Source organism: Ascaphus truei, chromosome 4 (assembly GCF_040206685.1).
Source record: "Ascaphus truei isolate aAscTru1 chromosome 4, aAscTru1.hap1, whole genome shotgun sequence".
NCBI lineage: Eukaryota > Metazoa > Chordata > Amphibia > Anura > Ascaphidae > Ascaphus > Ascaphus truei.
The window spans coordinates 221129713-221154381 of record NC_134486.1 but is presented as its reverse complement, the minus strand read 5'-3'; the positions used below and the strand labels follow the sequence as shown (position 1 = coordinate 221154381).

At 42.7% G+C, this 24669-nt stretch overlaps 1 protein-coding gene across 5 annotated transcripts in view; it reads right to left on the bottom strand.

Annotated features, from left to right (window-relative positions):
• KIF25 (kinesin family member 25) overlaps nt 1-24669 on the bottom strand; it is a 205931-nt gene that overhangs the window by 90832 nt on the left and 90430 nt on the right. For all 5 annotated transcript variants that reach the window (XM_075596912.1, XM_075596916.1, XM_075596915.1 and 2 more), the window contains exons 6-8: nt 19913-20001; nt 19656-19695; nt 17135-17202 (exon numbers count right to left, since the gene is read on the bottom strand). In XM_075596912.1, coding sequence (XP_075453027.1) covers nt 17135-17202; nt 19656-19695; nt 19913-20001 — 197 coding nt within the window. The remainder of the gene's footprint in view (nt 1-17134; nt 17203-19655; nt 19696-19912; nt 20002-24669) is intronic.

Below are 24669 nucleotides of genomic sequence, written 5' to 3'. Positions count from 1 at the left end.
ATTGTTCCTGCAAGGCATCATAATCACGGTGGGCAGTTTGGAGTGCAGAAATTAAGGCCTCTTTTCCTGGATCAAGGATTCAGCTTCCCTTTGCTCCTCCTTTTCCTTTGCCACCGTTCCTGTGACAATTCTGCCCATCACTCCGGTCTGCAGCACATCTCGGTGGCTTGCTGACGCCTGTTGTCGTGATATCGGAGGCTCAAGTGGTTTGGTCACTTCCTCTCACTTGAAAAATATTTTTCTTCTTTCTCTTTGTTTTACTAGTTCCAGAGACATCAGTGGTACTGGGCACACACACACTGGTCACTATTGCAGCTTTCATCTGTGGGTACGTCTCTCTTCTCGGGGCCACATATGCGTCGTCATCATAATCATCATATGGCCTGAAGGGACACTGTTTTGTATGGTTATGTACATCGCAAAACTGACACATGATGGCGGCCATTTTAAAACCCCGTTTTTTGTTTGTTTGTTTTTTACACCCGATGAGGCTGACTTTGCACAACACACGCAAGTTGTACTTGCTTTACAATATTTGAACCTTCTGGGTTCTTCTTAGGGCAACTTCTTTGCAAAAATCCATTTTCACTTTCTTTCTTACCAGACAGGGCAAACTTTACTCACAGCACTTGCTAGCTGCAAATTCAATAGCTTCAGCAAATGGCATTAGCTTTACACAGCAATCCTTTTATACCAGACGGGGCAAAATTTACACTCACCGCTTGCTAGCTGTAACTTCCATGCTTCAGCAAAAATCTTTTTTTTTTTTCCGCTTGAGTTTAGTGTCTCAACACATCTTCATCTACTGACTCCCAGAGGCGTAGCATCCCACTTCTGACACCACCTGTGGCAGGACGGCCTCGCGGCGGGGTCAGTAAGACGCTAGACACGATGGGAAACGTTCAACTATAGTGGTTTATTAGCCACAACCAAAATAAAGTACGGTGCACTGTCCCTTAAAAAAACTACTTTCTAGAAAATAAAGCCTGTTCCCGTTAGGGAAACTAACTCACTTCTTGAGCCCTTACTAACAGGACACCCAGCTAATCTGGTCCTGCCCAAAACATATGCTACACAAACGATAACCAATAAGCATAATAATAAAGTCTTATCTGTAATGCAGCTCCAACAGCAAACAGGAACACGGTTCTGGGGAGCAGGCTGTGTCCAGCCTCGCAGCAATCTGTATCTTTATCCTGGGTTGGGGTCCCAGCTGGTCCCAGCAGCAAAGCTCCTCGCAGGACTGGGGGACCAGAGCAACAGTAACGGCTTCCCAGCCGGGAGAGTTCTCTCCATCTTCCTGTGGAAAAACAAGCTCACCTTGTGTGAGCAACTTCCTGCTTTTTAAAGCACTTGTTTCACTGATAGTTCAGCACCTGTTTAATCAGTCTTCAGCTGTGCTTTCTCTGTCTGAGGAGATTAACACTCGGTGAACTGGCTGCAGCATCTCTCCATTCACTGACACAGCATACTGAGTCAGTGACTCTGTCACAGATTAGAACCCACAACTACTACCCCCTACTAAACCAGCTGCAAAACCAAAAAGGTAAAATATTGCACCATGAATGAGATTAGTTATATAATTTTTGAACAGACCATCTAGTAGGGGTCCAAATAAGCCAGTCCCCAAATTGCCATGCCAGGCAGTGGAACAGCATAATATGTAGGTTAACTTGGAATTGATACCTGGCTGGTACTGCAGGCCGACCAGCAGCAGGCCCACCATTACATAACATCTAGGTTTGCAGTTGTCACGGTGCTTGACTTATTTAATATTTGTATGTCCTAAAACTAATTACTGTATCATCTGTCAGTAACCCATGTGTGGGTAGGAGGGAAGGCCCAAGGATATACTGTACATCTTTTATTTATTTGTTTGTTTTTTTTACCTTCTGATGAAAAAAGCATAATTATTTAATACACTTTTCCTTTTAGCTTTAACATTCATATTACCAACTAGAGATGGGTGAAATGTTCAAAGGAATTCAATCAGTGACAATAAGGCAGAGTTTTTTTTTGTTTGTTTTTTACAGTGCAAATCTTCTCTGTCCATTCCAACAATCTGCAGCACGAAGGAGTTCAATGTAATAGTATCCCCAGTTGTATATACTGCATAGTGCAGGCCTGCACAACTCCAGTCCTCGAGGGCCACAAACAGGCCAGGTTTTCAGGATATCCCTACTTCAGTACAGCTGGCTCAATTAGTGGCTCAGTATGACTTTAATGAAAGTGATGTACTGTAGTTTTTTTTTGTCCTGGATACATAAAAGGTGAAGCTGTGATCTACATAGATTTTTTTTATTTTTAGCATTTTTAAATACGTGGAAATGGTGTCCGGCTTATTGAGTTAATATTAACCCCTTACTCAATTACAATCATATCTATACGCTTCCATCACCCAAAAAATGCAAATGTAAAAATAATCTGCCAGAGTCTCAGGTCCCTGTTTACAATAGAAAAAAATGTAAACACGCTCTCCACAGCGCGCAATTAGTTCATTCAGAGCCCAAAGCATCACTTATGAAATGTTTTAATATATAAAAAAATACAGTGCTTAGATTACAGAAAAAGGATTACAAGAACAGTCAATTACAGTAAATGCAGACAACAAAAGACAGGGGTGCCCAATGCTACATCCAATTGAAAAAACATATATGGTAATAATTATAAAGTTTAAATACTTCAATAATAATAATAATATTTACTTGGTTATTTAGTTAAACCCTTTGGCCAAAGCGTCATAAGCCTGCAAACCATGTCAATGTATTTAAACTTTATACTTATTACTTTATATGTTTTGTCAATTGGATGTAGCATTGGACAACCCTGTCTTTTGTTGTATACATTTGCCATGCTCAGTAGCACTCTTTTTGACATAAATTTATATTCATGATGTGGTGGGTATAGGAGTTTGACGTCACCACAGGAATCCTGAACCTCACCCAGCCAAGCAGCTATTGCAGCAGAGACCCTCCTTATACCGGCAATATCCGGGACACTGTGTGCGCCCCAACCCGGATATTACGCATCGCGATTGAGAGGTCGGAGATGGAGGCAGCAGGGAGAAAACAAGCGGATGACGCTAAAGATTTTATTATGTGCCTATGTTCTTTAGACACTGTGTGTGTTCAATTTTTTATTGTGTTTATAAAAAGTGTTAATTTTCTCAGATCACACTATGGTTGTCCATCTCTCTTTACCCTAAACACCGTTACTGATACTTATGACATCGCCCGAGTGCCAGTATTTCACATCAGACTGTTCATAGTGGGGATCAGTATCTTTCCAGCCAGAATCAAGCAATTTGCCACTGATTTCTGAAAATGCTTTTTATTGAGATCATGTGAGTTTACATCTGAAAGAAATTCCTCCAAAACATTTTGTCAATGTTTAAACTTTATTTGCATTATGTTGTATTCTTATTTGTTTCCCACTGCATATTGAATCCTGCGCTCCCCTACCTCCTGGAAAACATAAGCTTTGTGTAAGAACTGTCTTAATGTTTTTGTGTGTACACAGACTCCCATCTCAGACCCCAAATTTGCAGACCACTCAAGGTTGTTATTGACTTTAAAGTAACATCTCGACCAGTTTTGTGCTTCCTCAGCTGCTCAGTTTGGGAGGACGACCTGATCTGGGTAGTATGATGTATCTTCCACCTCTTAATTATGGACTTCACTGTGCTGAGAAGGATAAAAAATGCTTTTGAAATATTCTTGTACCCTTCTCAAACTTTGTGCCTCTCTACCACTTCATCCGTGACTTGTTTAGAAAGCTCCTTGGTCTTCATGGTTGCTCTGTTGGATCACTATGTGAGTTGAAGCTTGAAAGTCTTTAAAAAGCTGAGGGAAATTATCTAAAAGATAAACCACTTTGATTACACAAAGGCTGTAACCATTTCACTTTTTCTGTGACCTTTCAAACAATTAATTTGCACCAAAGCTGATTTAGGGCTGCAGTAGCAAAAGGGTTGAATATTTATGCAACTGAGATCAATCTGTTTTTCCCTGTAAATCTTATTTCTTTACATTCTATATGCATTTTCTAACTTTATCACTTTAGAGTCATTTTTGTATATCCTACATATAAAGTCTAGTTTGAAAGCATTGTGGATTACGCTCAAGTGCCATCAAAATGTGAAAAATGTGCAGGGGTGAATACGCCCTTCAAATAAATTAGGGAGAGATGCCTGTGCCAAAAAAGGAGTACTCCTGAGGTACCCTGGCAGCTATGCAAAGTATATTTAAATGAGAGACATCCCACACTTCCTAAAATGATTTCCATAAGAACTATATCGAATTGATTAACCTAAGGCACCCAGGGACTGGAATAGTGTACTGGTGTCAGATCCAACAGAACTAGAACCCACAATCACTGGTTCTTCGTCAGCAGCTCTAGCAGTTGCTAACCAGCTATGTGGGACCTTCAATTAACATAACTGTTAATATTCTGATGGGGTATCTCTGCAATTCATTTAATGAAGTAGGGGTTCCTTGTGGAAAAAAATGTCAGTAAAAACTGATCTAGATAATAACGATAGTATTTGAGTAACAGCATAAGGCTGCGTCCATAGGACTGCAGCCGTGCGGAGGCGCGCGGAAGCTGAGGGAAAACAGGTGCTTTCCATGGCATTGGTCCGCACGCCGTCCGGGGGCGTGTCGGGGGGGGCTTTGACATCACGGAGCTGGTTCGCCCTCATTGGGCGAACCGATCACGTGACAGGCCCTGCGCTCCCGTGAGCGCGAAAATCTATCTTTTGAAAAAGACCTACGCTTCCGCACGCTTGCGGAAGCGTGCGCGAGCCCCTGCTAAAGCCGCTCCCATTGTGGCTGCAGGGGCTCACTGAGAAGCGTCAGCGCACCTCAGCACGGGTCAGCACCTAAGCGCTGACCCTGGACGCAGCCTTACAGATCGTTTCAAGAACAGTAACCTAAGAGGCCAGTTAGTATAAAGTTACATTAGTCATGGTAGATGAATATGACAACATGCATTGGTGATTTAGATGTAGTGGAGAAGAAGATCAAATATTTTTGAATAAATGCATATTGCAGGTCAGGAGTGGGCAGGCAAATTTGAATGTTCTACAATGCAACACATTTTATTTTTATAATGGATTTCATTTCAAGCCACCTTTTGGTGTAGAAATCTGGCAATATGTTTCTGATGCTCTGATATGATTGGCAGCTTCCAATCTCAAAAGGGATATAGAAGGAGAAGGTGGTCAAGGAAAATAGTATTTTACCTGCCGAGTAGTCATTACTTCTAATTCAATTACGATTGCATTTTTAGTCCAATTATTAAATTCATTATACTGGTGACTGATCTCCTTCCCTTTTTGTAAGACAGCTCCACCCACAAGCTTTGTTTGGTCTGTGACAAACGCCCCTCTTTTGTAGCGCTGACGCCTGTCTGGGTTCTTCCGACAAAGGCTTCTAGGGTTAATTATACAACAAACAGGATCATGCAAAGTATTACGTTGCTTAACTCAGGCTTCTGCCTGCTTTATTTTCATCCAAATAAGGGACTGCAGCTTTAACATGTGTAGGCAGGAGGCACTCAGACATTAACCTTCAGCGGTTTACTCATATCAGTGTTATAGCATTCCACACAGTGTCACTTTTAAGAACCAAACCAAATCAAATAAACAAAATCCTATCCCATTCAGGGATCTAACTACACAGCAGAATCAGCCTCTCTAACTGTTGCTGGGCCAACTAACCTGGTTCCCCAGTTTAAAATAATGTCCTCTCATTTAGGGTCACTAGATAAAGCATACAGTCTTTTAGATACGGCAATAAACATGTGTTTGTCTTATCTGTTCGTGGTGGGAACTCGGTCCCAAGTGTCCAGGCAAATCCTCTGGTACTGTGATACTTGAAGGGGCCGTCCACCCCAAACTGGTTGCAGGGGAGCAGCGACACCCCCAGCCCCCAGCCTCTAAGAAGAGACTGAAAAGCAAACCTCTCTGCTCTAAATATCTGTGCTAGTGATTAGGAGAGCAGGTGAGGGAGAACTAGACACATTGTAAACTGTGGTCTGTATTTTCCATCCACCAGCCTGAGTAAATGTGAAGCTGTGGAATGGATCATTTTTAACTATTCCTGCACTTTCTGACCTAAAACGGGGCAGAAAGCTGGCTAACATCTTTGGACAATGTCACAGGTCACATACTGTAGCAGTTCTAAAAAATATATATACTACTCCTGATTAGTAACATTACTTGGATAAAAAAGGAAAATTCAGGAGCAACATTTGGCGCACTGTTGTAATTGAATTAGAAGAAATAGAATTTTCGAGGGGTAAAATTCTCTTTATCTGCGTGGTCCAAACGGCAGTGCACTACTGTGGTGATATACAACAGCAGTAAAATAAGAAGGGGTCGGTTTTAAGAAATTACTGTTTGAAGAACTTTCCGACCGAATCTTGCTTTGGCTGATCATGCTACATTAAGTTTGTAGTGCTTGATAATGTGTTCAAATTTGTCCAAGTGGCAGCTCTACAAACTTCTTCTGGGGATGCCCCAGATAATTCTGAACCTGCAGGGACTTGTGCCTTGTCGAGTGGGCTTTCAAGTTTTTCGGTAGAATTTAAGAATTATTTTTATATGTCTGTTGAGAATATCCACAGATGCTGCCTTCAATAGGCAGTCGATTAGTTGTGATGCTGAAGGTATTATTTCTGTTTCCAAGAATATTGATATTAACTGAAAAAAAGGACATCCTCTCTGTCTTGCCCCTTGGCCTCTTAAACATGTGAAACCTTTGTAACGAGAACTTTATGAATTCTATTGTATTCCCTGTCTTTACTAGCTGTTGTACCCATCTGTCTGTCATAGTCTCAAACTATCTGTGCCAAAGTCTTCCTCCAACATCACTACTACCTGGTGGTGGGTAGTCAAAAACTCTGATTTCTAGCAAAAGCATTCAAAGAGCCTCTTCCTCTACAAGATCTGTATGTTCTGGTTCACAATGACAAACATAACTCTTTTTCATTTCTAAAAGATCTCATCCTTTTTTCTTGTCTGTCCTCCGAAACCTCTAAATGAATAAATGGCTCACATAGCCCTAAATTCCTCCTGAAATTCTTTTGATTATATGCTCTAATTCCTGCATGAATAGGGAAAATCCACCAAATGAAATCTAAAATAAGTAATTTTTTTGTCGAACAGTCTGCTACTCAAGACCTTAACAACAAAGCTCTTTTTGATGTAACAGAGAAAGCTATCCATCTTGCAACAGAGTGAACAATATCAAAGGAGGCATTACACTGGAAATCTATAGCGATTTTAAGAATAAATAGGAAAGATCTTTAGAATAGTCTCTGTACTCCTGAGGCAAACTCATCTTCCATATCTGCTAGCCAAGCACTCAAAGCACGGGATAATCAGGCTGAGAAACATCTAGATCTCTGAACACAGATCTGTCTTTTAAAGGAATGGTCATTCTCTTTGTCAATCTGGTTATTGGTGGGTTCATTTTAGGATGTTTATCCCAAATCTGAGGGGGGATAAGATTGCTGAAAATATATATATTTTTAAATACTCTGGGGCATGGCACTCTTTTTCAATTATATATTTACCACTCTATGGGGGCTATGCACTAAGCAGTGATAAGTCGTTTTAAGAGCGCAAAGTGCTTTTAGAACATGAAGTTCCGCCGAGCGCTATGCATTAAGCCGCGCAAACAGGCACTTTGCGCTCTAAAAGTGTAGATGAAGTTCCAGGGGAGCGTCGCCGTATGCACATAAAAATAAAAAAACAGTGTATAGTGTGATATTGTAAAAAACAATATAAAGTGTAAGTGAATAACGAGTTCCTACTCACAAAAGTAGCAGGAATATAGGCATGTGAGTGAATAATACTCTGTGATGCAGCTCGTTCCGGAGGTTTGGTATATGGGTCAGCACATCTTGGAAAAATAGAAAACAGCCATAGTGTAGATGGAAATAAACTTTATCTAATAAGTAAGACAATTGGAGGCTTACGGCTTTAGAAGGAAATACAGCATTGGGGATATTGTCTCAGATGCAGCATAGGTCGTCTCGTCTGGTTCTACCCGCTGGCGGCGTCCGCGAACGTCACTTCCGAATCGTGACGTCACTTCCTGCCGGAGCTACGGATCGTGAGAGTTCCCTTGCTTCTTTCCCTCCTCTATCAAGATGGCGGCGAAAGCCCGACTCGACGCGTTTCGACGTGATGACGTCATCACGTCGAGTCGGGCTTTCGCCGCCATCTTGGTAGAGGAGGGAAAGAAGCAAGGGAACTCTCACGATCCTTAGCTCCGGCAGGAAGTGACGTCACGATCCGCAAGTGACGTTCGCGGACGCCGCCAGCGGGTAGAAGCAGACGAGACGACCTATGCTGCATCTGAGACAATATCCCCAATGCTGTATTTCCTTCTAAAGCCGTAAGCCTCCAATTGTCTTACTTATTAGATAAAGTTTATTTTCATCTACACTATGGCTGTTTTCTATTTTTCCAAGATGTGCTGACCCATATACCAAACCTCCGGAACGAGCTGCATCACAGAGTATTATTCACTCACATGCCTATATTCCTGCTACTTTTGTGAGTAGGAACTCGTTATTCACTTACACTTTATATTGTTTTTTACAATATCACACTATCCACTGTTTTTTTCTTTTTATGTGCATACGGCGACGCTCCCCTGGAACTTCATCTACACCATTGCTGCAAGACTTCTGGAACAGTCTTTTGTCGGGGTCGAGTGATAAGTTGTTTTTGCCTTTACTTCACTGTTATTAATATATTTCACTGTTTATTATTTGAATTTTGTTATCACTGCACAATTTTTGCATAAGATTTCATTTTCACTGCTTGTGGTGCAGTAGAGCGCCATCTAGTGTTTTTTTCACACTTTGCGCTCTAAAACTGGCTTTTTCTTGAAATTTTTTCAAAGTCCAACTTTGCTTGTACGATCAGCTGTTTGCGCTGAATCCTGCCCTTCTGCGGGATTCACTAAGCAACGCAAACTGATCGTACGTGAAAGTTGCGCTGAATAAAGCTGGACTTAGAAAAAATTCTTTGTTTACCTTTTTGCAGGCGCAAAACCAATACAACAGGCCAGCGGGTGTCCCCGGCTGACCCCGCAGGGGTCCCCGAGGGAGGACGGGGGTCGCGCGGGTGTCGCCGGCTGACCCCGCGGCCGTCCCGGGAGTCCCGGGGTACCCGCGGGCCTGCGGTACCAATGTTGTGCCAACAAAAATACTAAACAATATTTCTAACTAAATACACCCCCCTAACACATACAGTACAATAATGTGCAAAATAACTATTATCCAGATATGCATAATAGATTATTTGCCCATTATTAAACACTGCATTAGCATACCTAAATAAAGTCAATAAAAACAGCAGCCAGCTATTCCAATGAATACAAGCAGTAACAACATCAACAATTATTTAATTAAACCATTAACCAATGAAACCAATTAATTCCTAAACCAACTCAAAATGAATAGTAACACTAACCAATCAAACCAATTAATTACAACAACATTAATGAATGTAAACATTAAAAGACAAATAAATACATTCAAACAATCTCTGAAAGAACCATAAAATGCATTAGCTAACATAATACAACATTAACTACAAACGAACACCAAATCGCAAACATTTTATTACATTAAGCATGAAAAAAACAAACAATGACATCCACATAAGAAACTGACATTAAAAAAACCAACAGCAATACCAAGCCAGAAATTCCCCCCAAATATTGTCATAACGATGTATTCATCTGTACCCTAAAGTGGTACAGATTAATATATTATCAGTCAATGTGCCTCCCCCAAAAAATCAAAAATCACATCCAATGAAAAAACATGTAAAAAAACACATTTATAAACATTCAATATATTACTTACCATTAGAAGCGGTGGCCCTCCGACTCCCGGGGTAACAGGAAGCTCACGTACCTTGAAGGCCTCCAACAGCATCCGATGCCATCCGCCATGAAGATCCGGATCAGGTACCCAAATCTTCTTTTTTTCTTTCTTTAATCACCTTCTTCTATCTTCATCTGTCACCATTTCTTATTCTTCTTTATCTTCTTTCTTCATCTGTCAATCCAAAATACCCCATGTTAAATCCCAGCCGATGCTGTCTCGTCGTCTTCTTGGGCTCAAATGAGGCGTCACGGCCTTACATGGGGCTTGTGACATCACATTTAGCCTCAAAATGGTTAACAGCCACCTGATTGGCTGTTCAAAACATGTTCCGACTTTAATTTTTTTTTTTTGACATGACGTCACTTAAAGGGAATAATGCCAGCCAATCAGAATGGCTGTGTTTCATTTGCCTTTAAGATGACGTCACAAAGCAGGCGTCACATGGTATTTCAGCCAATCAGATCGTGGGAACCAATTCCACACTGATTGGCTGAAATACCATGTGACGCCGGCCATCTTGGATTTCGTGATGTAATCTTAAAGGCAAATGAAGCACAGCTATTCTGATTGGCTGGCATCATTCCCTTTAAGTGACGTCATGTCAAAAAAAAAATTAAGGTCGGAACATTGTTTGAACAGCCAATCAGGTGGCTGTTAACCATTTTGAGGCTAAATGTGACGTCACAAGCCCTATTTAAGGCCGTGACGCCTCATTTGAGCCCAAGAAGCCGACAAGACAGCATCGGCTGGGATTTAACATGGGGTATTTTGGATTGACAGATGAAGAAATAAGATAAAGAAGAACAAGAAATGGTGACAGATGAAGATAGAAGAAGGTGATTAAAGAAAGAAAAAGAAGATTGGGTACCTGATCCGGATCTTCATAGCGGATGGCATTGAATGCTGTTGGAGGCCTTCAAGAAACGTGACCTTCCTGTTACCCCGGGAGTCGGAGGGCCACCGCTTCTAATGGTAAGTAATATATTGAATGTTTGTAAATGTCTTTTTTTACATGTTTTTTCATTGGATGTGATTTTTGATTTTTTTGGGGGAGGCACAATGACTGATAATATATTAATCTGTACCACTTTAGGGTACAGATGAATACATTACAGGCATACCCCGCATTAACATACGCAATGGGACCGGTGAAGCAGTGCTACTTAAAGTGAAGCACTACCTTTTTTCCACTTATCGATGCATGTACTGTACTGCAATCGTCATATACGTGCATAACTGATGTAAATAACGCATTTGTAACATGCTCTATAGTCTCCCCGCTTGCACACAGCTTCAGTACAGGTAGGGAGCCGGTATTGCTGTTCAGGACGTGCTGACAGGCGCATGCGTGAGCTGCCGTTTGCCTATTGGGCGACATGTACTTACTTGCGAGTGTACTTAAAGTGAGTGTACTTAAAGCGGGGTATGCCTGTATTATGACAATATTTGGGGGGCATTTCTGGCTTGGTATTGCTGTTGGTTTTTTTAATGTCAGTTTCTTATGTTGATGTGATTGTTTGTTTTATTCATGCTTAATGTAATAAAATGTTTGCGATTGGTGTTCGTTTGTAGTTAATGTTGTATTATGTTAGCTAATGCATTTTATGGTTCTTTCAGAGATTGTTTGAATGTATTTCTTTGTCTTTTAATGTTTACATTTATTAATGTAATTAATTGGTTTGATTGGTTAGTGTTACTATTCATTTTGAGTTGGTTTAGGAATTAATTGGTTTCATTGGTTAATGGTTTAATTAATTAATTGTTGATGTTGTTACTGCTTGTATTCATTGGATTAGCTGGCTGCTGTTTTTATTGACTTTATTTAGGTATGCTAATGCAGTGTTTAATAATGGGAAAATAATCTATTATCCATATCTGGATAATAGTAATTTTGCACATTATTGTACTGTATGTGTTAGGGTGGAGTGGGGAGGGGGGTCAAGTATTGATGTTTGTTAATTCTTTTTTTAATATACATTTTAATTATAGTGTAGATGTGCAGGGGTTCTCCGGAGCTGACCCGCGTTGGTTTCAGGTCCGAGGACCCTCTACATCAGGAGATGCAGGCCCCATTATGGGGTGCCGGTATCCCCTGCACTTTCAAGCGTCCGCGTCACGTGACCGGGACATTGAAATTCTGCAGGGGATACCGGCACCCCATAACGGGGCCTGTATCTCCTGAAGTAGGGGGTCCTCGGACCTGAAACCAACGCCGTTCAGCTCCGGAGACCCCCGATTCATGTACACTATAATTAAAATGTATTTATTTAGTGTACGATCGCCTGTAACAGCCTTGCATGGAGATAGCAAATCTCCATGCAAATGTTACAAGCGGCTTTTTTTTCTATCAGCTAGCGTACGTAAAGGTTAAGAATGCTAGCAGGGGGAAAATACTTTGCACGCACGATAAGCCAGTTTTGGGCACGTATGATAAAAAATGGGCTGAGGGTCTTAGTGAATCGCGCCGCCGGCTTCATTTTTTATCGGACGTGCTAATTTTTTTCAGGCCGGCGCGAAAGCTCGGAGCTTAGTGCATAGCCCCCTATGTACTGTAAAGTAGTGGCCGTTCTTTTGTATTCGTATGAACATCTGGGCCTGCTTTCAGATTATTATTTTTTTAGTATCAATCTCCATAACAATTCTCATTGACTTTATTATTTTTAATTAACTTCAATTACCTTTACTGTAGTTGGCTGTGCCACCTTCTAAAGTTCTACTTTAAGTGTCTGTGAAGTAAAGCTGGAGTTATCATATTTGGACATTTCATATTTTCTAAAATATATAGATATTAATATAGATTAAAAAATATATGCATATATCTGGACTAACATATTCTAATAAATTTCTTAACACAGATATATCCCTCTGTCTGTACTTGAAGCTTATTCCACTTCTATCAATTTAACCCCAGTGCAAATTAACATCTCTTTGTATGTCCCTCTATCTATACAGATGTAGCAAGACTTACTTTTTCCATGACAGTGCTAAACCAAGTCCAATTCCCCGGCATGTCTTTGCATGTTGCTGCCCGTGACCGCAAATGACACATGGCTAGCCAAAAGGAGCTTTGCGGCTGCTATAGAGTAGAGGAGCATTGGGGAGAGTAGAGAAGTAATTTTTTAAGGTAATAGTCCCGACCAGGCTCCCTGTTTATTATGCTACAGATAGGGACAGTACCCTTTAAGTTATGATCCCCAAAAGAAGGAATGGAATCCTGAATTGTTAAGGAAAAGGCATACGGCACGCCACAGAGGGCCTAAGGAAAGAGGGCTCCCATGTATTGGTGAATCAGTTCTAAACACAGATCTGCACTAATATTCCTCATCAGTCTGTATGGAAGTGTCAGTTCCCAAACAGGCCAAAGGTGTTGGGTCACCCACCCCACCAGATGATTCCAAAGCAACAAGGGGGGCGGGTCCCACTCCTACTTAGAGCACTTAAATTCAAATACCTCCATTTGATTGTTAAGAGTGGGCAGAGATGGAAGGACTGCCGTATTCATGTTTGCTATAAAATACAGTGCAACATGTATGTGAACTTTATTTCACTTCTATCAATTTAACTCCAGTACAACAGTACTATGCTCAAATTAGCATCTCTTTGATATGTCCCTCTGTCTGTACTGTACACAAATCCTTTCGTCACCTCCTTTCTCGCTCTACTCCTTGCTGCTGGGGATAGCTCTCCTAATCCTGGAACTAGCCATATACACATCTGCCCTCACCCATGCCTCCCTTTCTCCTCCTGCCTCCCTTTCTCCTCCTGCCTCCCTGCTAAGGGTGTTAACCCATCTAATGTAATACCTATTCCTTGTCAGAGCCTGTTCTCACAAAAGTAGCCAATGTAGGAAAATCCCATGGTCATTTTTCCCTACTTATCCTACTCTCTGCTGCCTTTGAAACTGTTGATCACACTCTTCTCATTCATATTCTAAACTTTCTTGGTATCTGCAACAAAACTCTATCCTGGTACTCATCATACCCCTCCCATTGCACATTTTTGGTCACTGTTGTTAACATGTCTTCATCTCCTGTTGATCCTTCTGTTGTACCTCAGGGCTCTGTTCTGGGACCACTTTTCCTTCTCTACACATCATCACTTGGTGACCTCATCAACTCTTTTGGTCTTTGATATCATCTCTATGCAGATATATCTATCCAACTTTACCGTCACACCTGCAATCCAGTCCTAAGTCTCTGATTGCCTCCTGACTATATCACAGATTACCTTTTACATTTCCCATCACATTTTTAGTGTCTCGTTTGCTAATATCTCATCTTCCTCTGTCAATCTTTCTGTGGGCGTACCCCACAGGTCTGTCCTGGGACCTGTTCTCTTTTTTCTTTAAACACTCTCTTCTAGGTGACCTTATCACATCTTTTTGGTTCAAATATCACCTCTATGCTGATGACACACACATTTACCTTTCAACTACTGACCTTACACCTGCAGTACCGACCAAAGTCTCTGAATGTCCCCCTGCTATATCCTCCTAGATGGCCCTTCGTTGACTTAAACTTAACATGTCAAAGATGGAGCTCCTCATACTTCTTCCCAAGTCTGGCCTTACTGCCCCTTTCTACATTACTATCATACATCCAGTATCATTAGCATGCTGTCTAGGTGTCAGATTTGACTCATCCCTGACATTGTCCACTCATATTCACAATGTAGCTAAAAAACCTGACATTTTTTTCCTCTGCCACATTGCAAAGATACGCCCTTTCCTCTGTCGCTCTACTGCTAAGACTTTAACGCAGGCCCTCATTCTCTCCCGTCTCGACTATTTTAACCTTATACTGTCCAGTCTTCCTGCCTCTCACCTATCTCCCCTACAATCTATCCTAAATGCTGTTGCTAGAATCCCTTTACTCTTTCCTAAATCTGTCTCTCCTGATGAAATCTCTCTCCTGGCTTTCTATTAAATCCCATATTACTTACAAAATTTTCCTCCTCTCTTTTAAGGCTATACACTCTTCTGCCCCTCCTTACATCTCAGCCCTATTTTCTCACTATTCACCTGCACGACTCTTGAGTTTTGCTCAAGGTTGTCTTCTGTCTACTCCTTTTGTATCTAAAGCCCTCTTCTGCCTAAACCCTTTCTCACTCACTGCCCCACACCTCTGGAATGTCTTTCCCCTCAATATACAACTGGCAACCTCTCTCTCCACCTTTACGAGCCATCTTAAAACACACCTCTAACGAAACATATGGGTAGCTCCTCTGGCTGAAACTATACGTCTCATATGCTCTGACCTTGGCCCCTTGCAAATGAACTTACCAGAACACCCTCCATATGTCTCTGTAAGTTCTACTTACTTACCACTTAGATTGTGAGCTCTTCTGGACAGGGACTCCTTTTCCTATTGTTTTATGTTTGAAGCACTTATTCCCATTGTGTTATAATATTATCTCACGTATATTGTAAAGTTCTATATACCTGGATGGCATGATATAAATAAAGATATGCATGCATGGTGCTCGACAATCTTAAACGTAATATATCTAAAACAGAGCTCCTCATATTTCCCCGTACACCTAGCCTTCTGTCACAGGAAGCAACTGTGGGGTTGGAGTCCAGTGTCTATAACATGCTAGCAGGCAGGCCACATTCACGACACCCCCCCCCCCCTCATCGCGTCCAACTACAGGGCACACATCGCTCCAGCTAGAGCGAAGTGTGAAGCCCCTCGCACGGCCGTGCGGTTGCACATACCCTCCATGGACACGGCCTTAGATGGTTCTGCAGGTGTGTGGTGTCTGACGTCACTTCCTCACATACTTCCGGTATCGTGCGCATGCACGCGTTGACACACACAGCGCCACCACTCTCCCGAAACGGGGATGGAGGGGGGACAGACCACAAAGGGCCAAAACAAAACAAATACCTGGAGGAGAGGACCGCAACTTCCCAAAGGAAGGCTCCTCTATTGCCAAAAAGGGAACAATGGCAGAGACCCTCCAAAATAATAGACAATCACCAAATGGAAAATGGGGATTGTAAGAAGACCTTATATACGCCCAAACTAAGCTCGGTGGCAGAGACAAATCATCACAGTAGTGCACTGCCATTTGGACAACGAAGAAAAATAAATTAGTTTAACTAGTTGTGGTTAAAGCTGCACCTTGGACATTCAAGATTGACATTGTGTACCACTATGTCCTCTCCATAATTTTATTTTACTCAACATATCAGCCAATGTACCATTTTACGCAATTTCTTCTCCTGTGTTTCAACACTGATAGTACACTGGTGACACACTTTATTCGAGCTCGGCTAGTCCCACGAATTCGGGTATACCCGGGTGTATTGAGGTTTGTGACTGTTTTCTGCCCGAGTGCATTGAGGTATTTTCCAGGCAGGGATTGAAGCATTTTATTCCCGCTGGCTGCAATACTGCACAGTATATATATATACTGCATTACAATTCATGAATTTATGCCATCTGGTAGACACGCGAAGCATTGCAGCCTATTAAATCCTAATCATTATCATTTAACAGATCAGCCGCCCGTCAGCCAGGCATGAACCCAGGCTGGGAAGGCAAACGCAACGGGGCTTATCAGAGGTGAGGAGCGGCGCATTCCTGGTATCTGCCAGGTACATACTGGGTATTTGCTCGAATAAAGTGTGTCGGTGCAGTATCTGTTAAGGCAATATTGTAATTATATACTCTAATACTCTACTCTACTATGTACTCTAGCTTCTCGCTTGACAGATATCATCATTGTTAAGGTAAGACTTTTTATGGTTCGATTGTGTAACCGAGAATTGGCACCAACCTTGTGTACAATTATTATTATTATGTACACAATTATCAGTGTATTGTTTATTACAGATATAACAGATACTCTTCCAAGATTAAAAAACAAAGCATTCAGATTTTTTTGTTTATGTTGTGTGCTAAAATGTGATTCCAACATGAGACATAATAAAATGTGAACCATATTGATGAAGTAAAATCACCTATTTAGAAATGTCAATGTTACATAAGTGCTAAAAAAAATAAACAAGGTTCAGCTCATAAGAACCATATGTCTGCTCTTTCTAAAACAAAAGTTCTCCAAGGACATTGGAATAAGATAACGTGTTAGAAGGGCATCTTTAAAAGGGCTGACCATCTGTTTGTTTAAATGAAAACATGAACTTGATTTGTAATGAACTTCAAATATGATTCTTCTTCAAAGGTTTTTTTTTTATTCACTTAAAATGACCCCTTACCTTTCAAACTGAAAAGTTCTGTCAGTAATTGGATGACCAGGTCGACAGCATTTCACCAGAACGGTTTCCTAATGAACAAAATTAAAAATTAGAAAAAAAACAGTGGTAGTTAGAAGGATGTTTTTTCAAGCTCTGTAAAATAATCTGGGAATAAGACATTTTCATATGCTTCCAGAAAAAAAATACATGATGCACAATTCGTGTAATTAACAGTACTATAATTTCTCATTAAAAAATATCTATTCACAAAAAACTCAATACAATCCTCTCTTAACCACGCCTGCAAGAAATTTAACTACAGTACACTAGACAGGGGGTGGGAGGGTGGGGGAGCATTTCAAAGGAGAGCGAGAAATATAGAAAATACCTATTTTAGTAGAGTCCAAAGAACTATATACAGTATATCCCCTGAAACCTCCTTACAAAAAAATATATAGAGTAAAAACACCTGTGCTAATAAAGGAGTACACCATTGATACTGGGAAAAATGCAAAGTATACTTAAATGTCTCACACCCCACACCACCTAAAAGATTTCCATAAGACCTATACTGACAACCCTAAGGTCCCATGTGATGAAGGGGTACTACTGTCAGTACCCACAGTATCAGAATCACCAACATCTGCTATTTATGGCAGCAGCTTTAGCATTGAACTACTGTATCTCAGATGTTGAATAGCTTCACTTTCACAGCATACTTTTGAGCTCCACTGCTCACACCTGGAAGTGGTCTGCACTTAAAGGAAGCCAGGAGTATGATTAGGTAAAGGAATTAGCTGTAGAGCTCTTTTTGAATAGTGTATAATTAGCTTAGTGGATGCTCGTTAAACTTATGGAAATTAACACTTCTTAACTATTTAGGTAATGTCACGTTATTTACCCTGATGTAACAGAGCATTGTGCATCTGGGCCTATGTGTCTTAACAAATAAAATATTATAAATGTGAGTAGCTTTGTTCTTTTAGGATTTTAGAGGAAATATAGAAAACATTGCTTTGGGGGGAAAAAACATAACTCTATTGCTTCTAACAACTTGTACATCTGTCTGTTTTTTTGAAGATACTGAAGTATATTTAACAAATCTTTGCTATTATAAACTTGATTAAAGTTTTCCTTAATATTGCTGAATTTTATAAGATATGTCTTTATACTTGAACTGGTCCCATAAGGTAGATGCCAAGGAAGTAACTAGATATTTTAGATACAGTATGGCCATCAGCAACAACCTTGACACAACAAATGGGGATATTTGGTATATGTTCTGGCAACTATGTTGAATGTGCTGTTTGTGGTAAAAAAAAGGAATAAGTTCCTGGTCAGTGTAGACAAATATAGCTTGTTCTGTTAAATAAGAATCACCCTAGTATTAGCCCATTCTCAATGTCCTGCTCAGGTTATAATTATAATCAGTGTTCGACAAACCTATACATTTGCACGCCCCGGGCGAGTGGATTTAACATCGTGGCGAGCTCCTACTGGCCTAAGCAGCACACGTGTGGTACTAGGTGGCGAGTAGATTTTTTTTGTTCGGCGAGTAGATTTTTTGGTGATTTGTCGACCACTGATTATAATGATAAATATGGCTAAATGATTATATATAAAAACATTTTTTTAATGTTAATTTTCCTCAAAATGATCTATCTTGATCATACCTATTGAGAGGTGGATTTCTATATATTCTAATAAGAATGGAGGGACAACAGGATCTGCTGGAGAGGAAATTATGAGCTTACTGGCAGATAACGCAATGTGACTTGAGTTTGTAAACAAGTTAAAAGCAGAACTTTAAGTTCATGAAGAATTGCACTGTGCAATACTCTACATACTCACTTCCAGTTGTGCAAAATATAGTATAGTGAGTGTCACGGGAGACCAGATGATTACAACAGGATCGAAGCACCAAACAGAATAAAAGAGTTAAATAGGTGCTGCCGAGTCTAGCTTTCCCAAGATATGTCCATGATCCGTCTCAGTGACTCAGGATGATAACGGTTCACCAATCGTATTGTCAGAGTCACTGACTCCGAGATTACCCAAGAACAACCATGAATAACTATTGAGCTATTATCGGCTTATATACTTTCTTGGCCACCATCTGAAAACATGGAAAACTGGGTGCCAACCAATCCTCAAAGAGATTGTCTTCACTGAGCCAGAGGTCGAGGGCTTGTCTGAGATGGACCAATCAGGGACGTGGGTGGTGAAAGTGTTTTAGGACAGCCCACAGGGGTGGACTTAAGGAGAATGGGAAATTCACTCTGACCAATGGGAATCGAGCCAGTGGTGCTAGGACACAGGACTCAGTTTCCAGTTTCAACTTGATACCTCCCAGAGAGATAGGCGTCTCACTATTGGGCATGAACAATGAGAGTCTAAAACCATTCTCTAATTGTTGTTGCTCTATAACCTTCAAACAAAAGGACATCAACGGTATCTGAACTCCCCCAGTACTAAATAAATCTATCTCCTTTTCCAAACACTATTAATCTGTATATTGAGTGTAGGTATCTCATATACTTACATCATCAGGTGAAAATGTAACTTCTGAAAAATCTCCATGCCTTTAAAAAAACAAAAACAAAGAATGATTATAATTTATATAGTTCTGAACACAACATTATTTCTTGTTACACACATACATAGCAAAGCAATTAGCAAGTGAAGAAAAAAAGCATGAACTATAGCAAACAACAATTCTTCTACCACATAGAAAAAATGTCTCGACTAGTACAATAGTTGGTAGAATACAGTGTGACAAATAGGTAAAATAAAAAATACCTGTCCTGTATGCTCAAACTATCAGCTTGTCTGTCAAATGGCAACAAGGGCCGAATTCTGCAATTTACTCGAATGTTTCCTTTCAGTTCCTATAAATATATGGAAAGAAAATGCTAGTCCCAATATAATATGAGGAGACACTCATAGGGACCTATTTACAAAGCAGTGATAAAATTTGTGCTTTTTCGCCCAACTATGCATCTATTTATCATGCTGTAAAAAATGAGGCCCAAAGTAGGATTCAATAAGAAATGAAGGCCATTTTTTTAAGGCCGATAAAAAAATTCACTGTCGTCCGACCTGTTTTTTGTATCAGTGCTATCGCTCTATAAATTCTGAAAAAAACTGCAGTCTGTAAAAGCTGCATGGAGACGCTGCATTCTCATGCATGGCTCTTACAGGCGATCATGCATTAAAAATATTGATTTTGATAATAGTGTGCATGAGCAGGGGGTCTCCTGGGCTGAACCGCATTGGTTTCAGCCTCAGGGACCCCCTACTTCCCAAGATACAGGCCCTGTTATGGAGTGCCGGTATCCCCTGTGCTTTTAAAGGGCCTGTATCTCAGGAAGTAGTGGGCCCCCCAAGGCTGAATCCAACGCAGTTCAGCTCAGGAGACCCCTGCTCATGTACAGTACACTATTATGAAAATCCCAATAACAATTTTTAAAAAATCATTACCGTAGCGGCTATCCACTATGGTAAAGAAGCAACTTTAATTTAAAAAATGTAATAGTGTGTGGGAGCAGGGAGTCTTCTGAGATGAACAGCATTGATTTCTGCCTCAGGGACCACCTGCTTCCCAAGTTACAGGCCCTGGTATGGGGTGCCGGTATCTCCTCCAGTATTTAAATCCCACGATCACATGACGTGGGCGATTTAAAAATGGCGGCGATGCCGGCACCGGATGCCCCATACCAGGGCCTGTAACTCAGGAAGCAGGGGGTCCCTGAGGCAGAAATCAAAGCGGTTCAGCTCAGGAGACCCCCTGCTCCCACACACTATTATTAAAAATTACATTTAAGCAGATTCATTACCTTAGCCCCACTCTAGAAACTTCTAGGGGAAGCAAGAAAATGATGTGCCTGTTGTAACAACCACAGATGCAATAAACACCATGGAACCATATGCAAGTGTGATTCACTGTCTTGGGATATGGAAAGGTGTCAGCATGGACCATCCTACTACCATAGGATCCTCGCTGACATGAGGCGCTGCCAATGAACATGGTACCCTGTAAACCTGTCCTGATGATCCCCACATCATCGCGGTAGTGCTCAGCCCTCCTGTTACCTCACAGGTATGAACCACATCACACAAAAGACAGTAGTAGCAGACCAGATCTCACTTAGGGTGGGGGTAAAGGGGCTACACCCAATTAAAAAAAACATAAATAAGCAGCATAAAGAAAATAAAACTTGCACTTACCCCTGCCACGATGAAGGCCATCCACAATAATGAGGATGAGGATGGCCTTCATTGTGGCAGGGGTAAGTGCAAGATTTATTTACTTTATGCTGATGGTTGATGTTTTATTTTAAATGGCAAATGCACTATTATCCATATCTGGATAATAGTAATTTTGCCCATTACGGTACTGTTGTTACGCCGGTGCTGCCCGCAGACCAGACCCGTCCCTTATACTGAGGTGGGGACGTATATGTGCATGCACCCGCAGCAGAAGGAGCGTGTCCGGAGTGTGGTGTTTGGGGTTGCCTGGCCAGGTGGGAATAGCTGTAGCAATACTTGCCGGTACCGGAAGCAGTGTAGTAGTAGTTGCCGTTAGCCAAGGCCAGGGAGAGGTGAGGTCCGGAAGGTAGGGGTCTGAGCAGGGGTCCAGGGGCGAAAGAAGCTGCGTCGTCAGGGAGATCCGGGGTCGAGAGCCAAAGAGAGAAGTCCGCCGAGCCGAGTCGTAACCTGAGTAACAAAGACAATAGGGAGAGCCAGAATAGACATCCACAAGAGAGACTATGTCGAGCGATGTGAGAGAGGTAGGACAGGTACTAAATACTGTGGCTGACCAATGGGAAGCGGAAGCAGGCCTGGAGGAGCCCGAGGAGCTGTCCAGGGGAAAAAGAAGCTGCGTCGTCAGGGAGATCCGGGGTCGAAAGCCAAAGAGAGAAGTCTGCCGAGCTGAGTTGTAACCTGAGTAACAAAGACAATAGGGAGAGCCAGAATAGACATCCACAAGAGAGACTATGTCGAGCGAAGTGAGAGAGGTAGGACAGGTACTAAATACTGTGGCTGACCAATGGGAAGCGGAGGCAGGCCTGGAGGAGCCCGAGGAGCTGTCCTGGATTGGTCTCCATAATAGGCCGCCAGGTGGTAAGGTTTAGGGTTAACTGGTAACCAGCGAGTGGGCGGGGGGCGTGGCTTCACTGCAAGAGCAGTGAATAAATTAACTTGTGTCGGCACGCGCTCCGTAATGGGAGGGGATGCGCGTGCAGGGGCAATGGCAGGCACCCGAGCACCAGCCGCACGCGGAGCAGCGGCAGCCCGACGGAGAGGACGGGGGAGCCTCCCCACCACGGAGGTTGGGCGGGAGCAGCGAGGACAGAGCCCCACAGCAGCGGGAGCCGAAAGAGGTGAGGGGGGTCACGCTGCGACCGCCGTGACCCCCGAGTCCTCACAACTGTATGTTTTGTGGGGGTGGGGGGAGAGGTCTTTATAGCAGTGTATTGCACTTTTTATTTTTTTGGCACAGGATTGGTACTGCAGGGCAGCAGGGAACCCCCAAACACCTGCAGGGACCACCCGAGGACCCCCAGACACCCGTGGGGACCACCTGGAGGCCCCCGGACACCCATGGAAACAAACTGGAGGCCCCCGTGTCATGCTGTGCTCACCACAAACAGGACGAGACCCCGGTACGGAGATGGGAGTAGTAACAACACCAGCCACAGGCACGGGGGCCACGTCCAGAGTGTAGGTTTGTCTTGACAGCAGGGTCAGGGATATAGATATCAGAGTTGTCTTTATACTTGCCGAGTTCAACGTAGGAGATATCCGGAGCGTAGAAGGTACTTTTGCCAAAGTCAGGGTTGGAGAGTGGAGAGTGGTCGAGGTGCAATGCCGAGTTCAGGATTAGAGAGGAGCGAGGAGTCAGAGGTAGCCAAGATCAGGAGCCAGAGGTTGGAGTAGTCAAAGCAAGCCGGTTCGGTACACAGAAGATCAAAAACTGGAACAAAGCAACAGGACAGGGACAAGGCAGGAACAGCAAGGGTAAACACAGAGTAACAGGAATCTATGCTCAGCCAATGTGCCTATAACATTGGTGAGCATATATAGGCTGGATCAGCCAGCCCCCATTGGGGTGGAGCAGGGGCGTGGCCTCTGCATTAGCTGTGATAGGTCCAGGACTCAACGAGCGGGTGTAGCCGTTTGTGCAGCTAAAGAATGCATCTATGAGCAGGTGCAGCTAATGAATCTTGACACGGAGCTTGGGGGCGTGGTGCATGTGTCCCATGCGAGCTCTGTGTGCAGTCAGTGTGCGTCATGATCCGGGGCGGAGCCAAAGTCCGCGGCGTCGGATGACGCCATTTTGGCGCGTTTGCATGATGCGCGCGTCTGGTAAGGAATGTGGTCCATAGGCACCCCGCGTGTGCGCGGTGGTGCTCGAGAGGATGCGCGGAGCGGCTGTACTTCCGTAATCCTTACAGTACCCCCCCTTCAGAGCAGACCTCCGGGCAAACCCTCGAGGCTTCAGGGGGTATTTCAGGTGAAAATTTTTGATGAGTGCGGGTGCGTGGACTTGCTGGTGTGGAATCCAGGATCGTTCCTCGGGACCGTATCCTCTCCAGTGAATGAGATACTGGATAGTCCCTTTAGAAAGCCTGGAGTCTAGGATGGCCTGAACTTCGTACTCCTGCTGGCCCTGTACGATTAGAGGACCCGGTGGTGCAGGAGATGGATCAGGGAAGCGGAGGCTGCGGTATGCAGGTTTCAGTAGTGAAATATGGAACACGGATGGAATCCTCATTGAAGAGGGGAGTTGCAGGCAGTATGCCAACGGATTGATTTTTTCTAAGATCTTGAATGGACCCAAGAATCTTGGGGCCACTTTGAGTGTGGGGACTCTTAGGCGTATGTTCCGTGAGGACAGCCATACTTTGTCTCCCGGTCTCAGCTCTGGAGTTTCGCGACGGTAGCGGTCTGCCTGGGTCTTCTATCTAGCGGAAGCCTTTCTTAGGTTACTCTGGATCTTTGTCCGTGAATTTTCCAGTGCTTGGATCCAGTCGTCTACTGCAGGAACCCCAGAAGGTGGGGAAGAGTTGGGCAGTCGTACCGGATGAAAAACGTAATTTACGTAGAAGGGCGAGACCTGTGTGGATTCATTCCTCAGGGAATTATGGGTGAAATCTGCCCACGGGGGAAGGTCTGCCCAGTCGTCCTGAGTGTCCGCGATGAAGCAGCGCAGGTACTGCTCTAAGGACTGATTGGTCCTTTCTGTCTGTCCGTTTGTCTGCGGGTGGTACACGGATGAAAAATGCAGGGAGATGTCCAATTTCTTTGTGAAGGCCCGCCAGAATCTCGAGACGAACTGGGACCCTCTGTCCGATACGATGATCGTGGGAGTTCCGTGGAGATGGAAGATCTCCTTACAGAATATGCCCGCTAGTGTGGGAGAGTTTGGTAGGCCTTTAAGTGGAATAAAATGTGCCTGTTTCGAGAAGCGATCTATGACTACAAGTATAGTGTTCATACCTCTGGATCTTGGCAGCTCTACTATGAAATCCATAGATAGGTCCCTCCAGGGG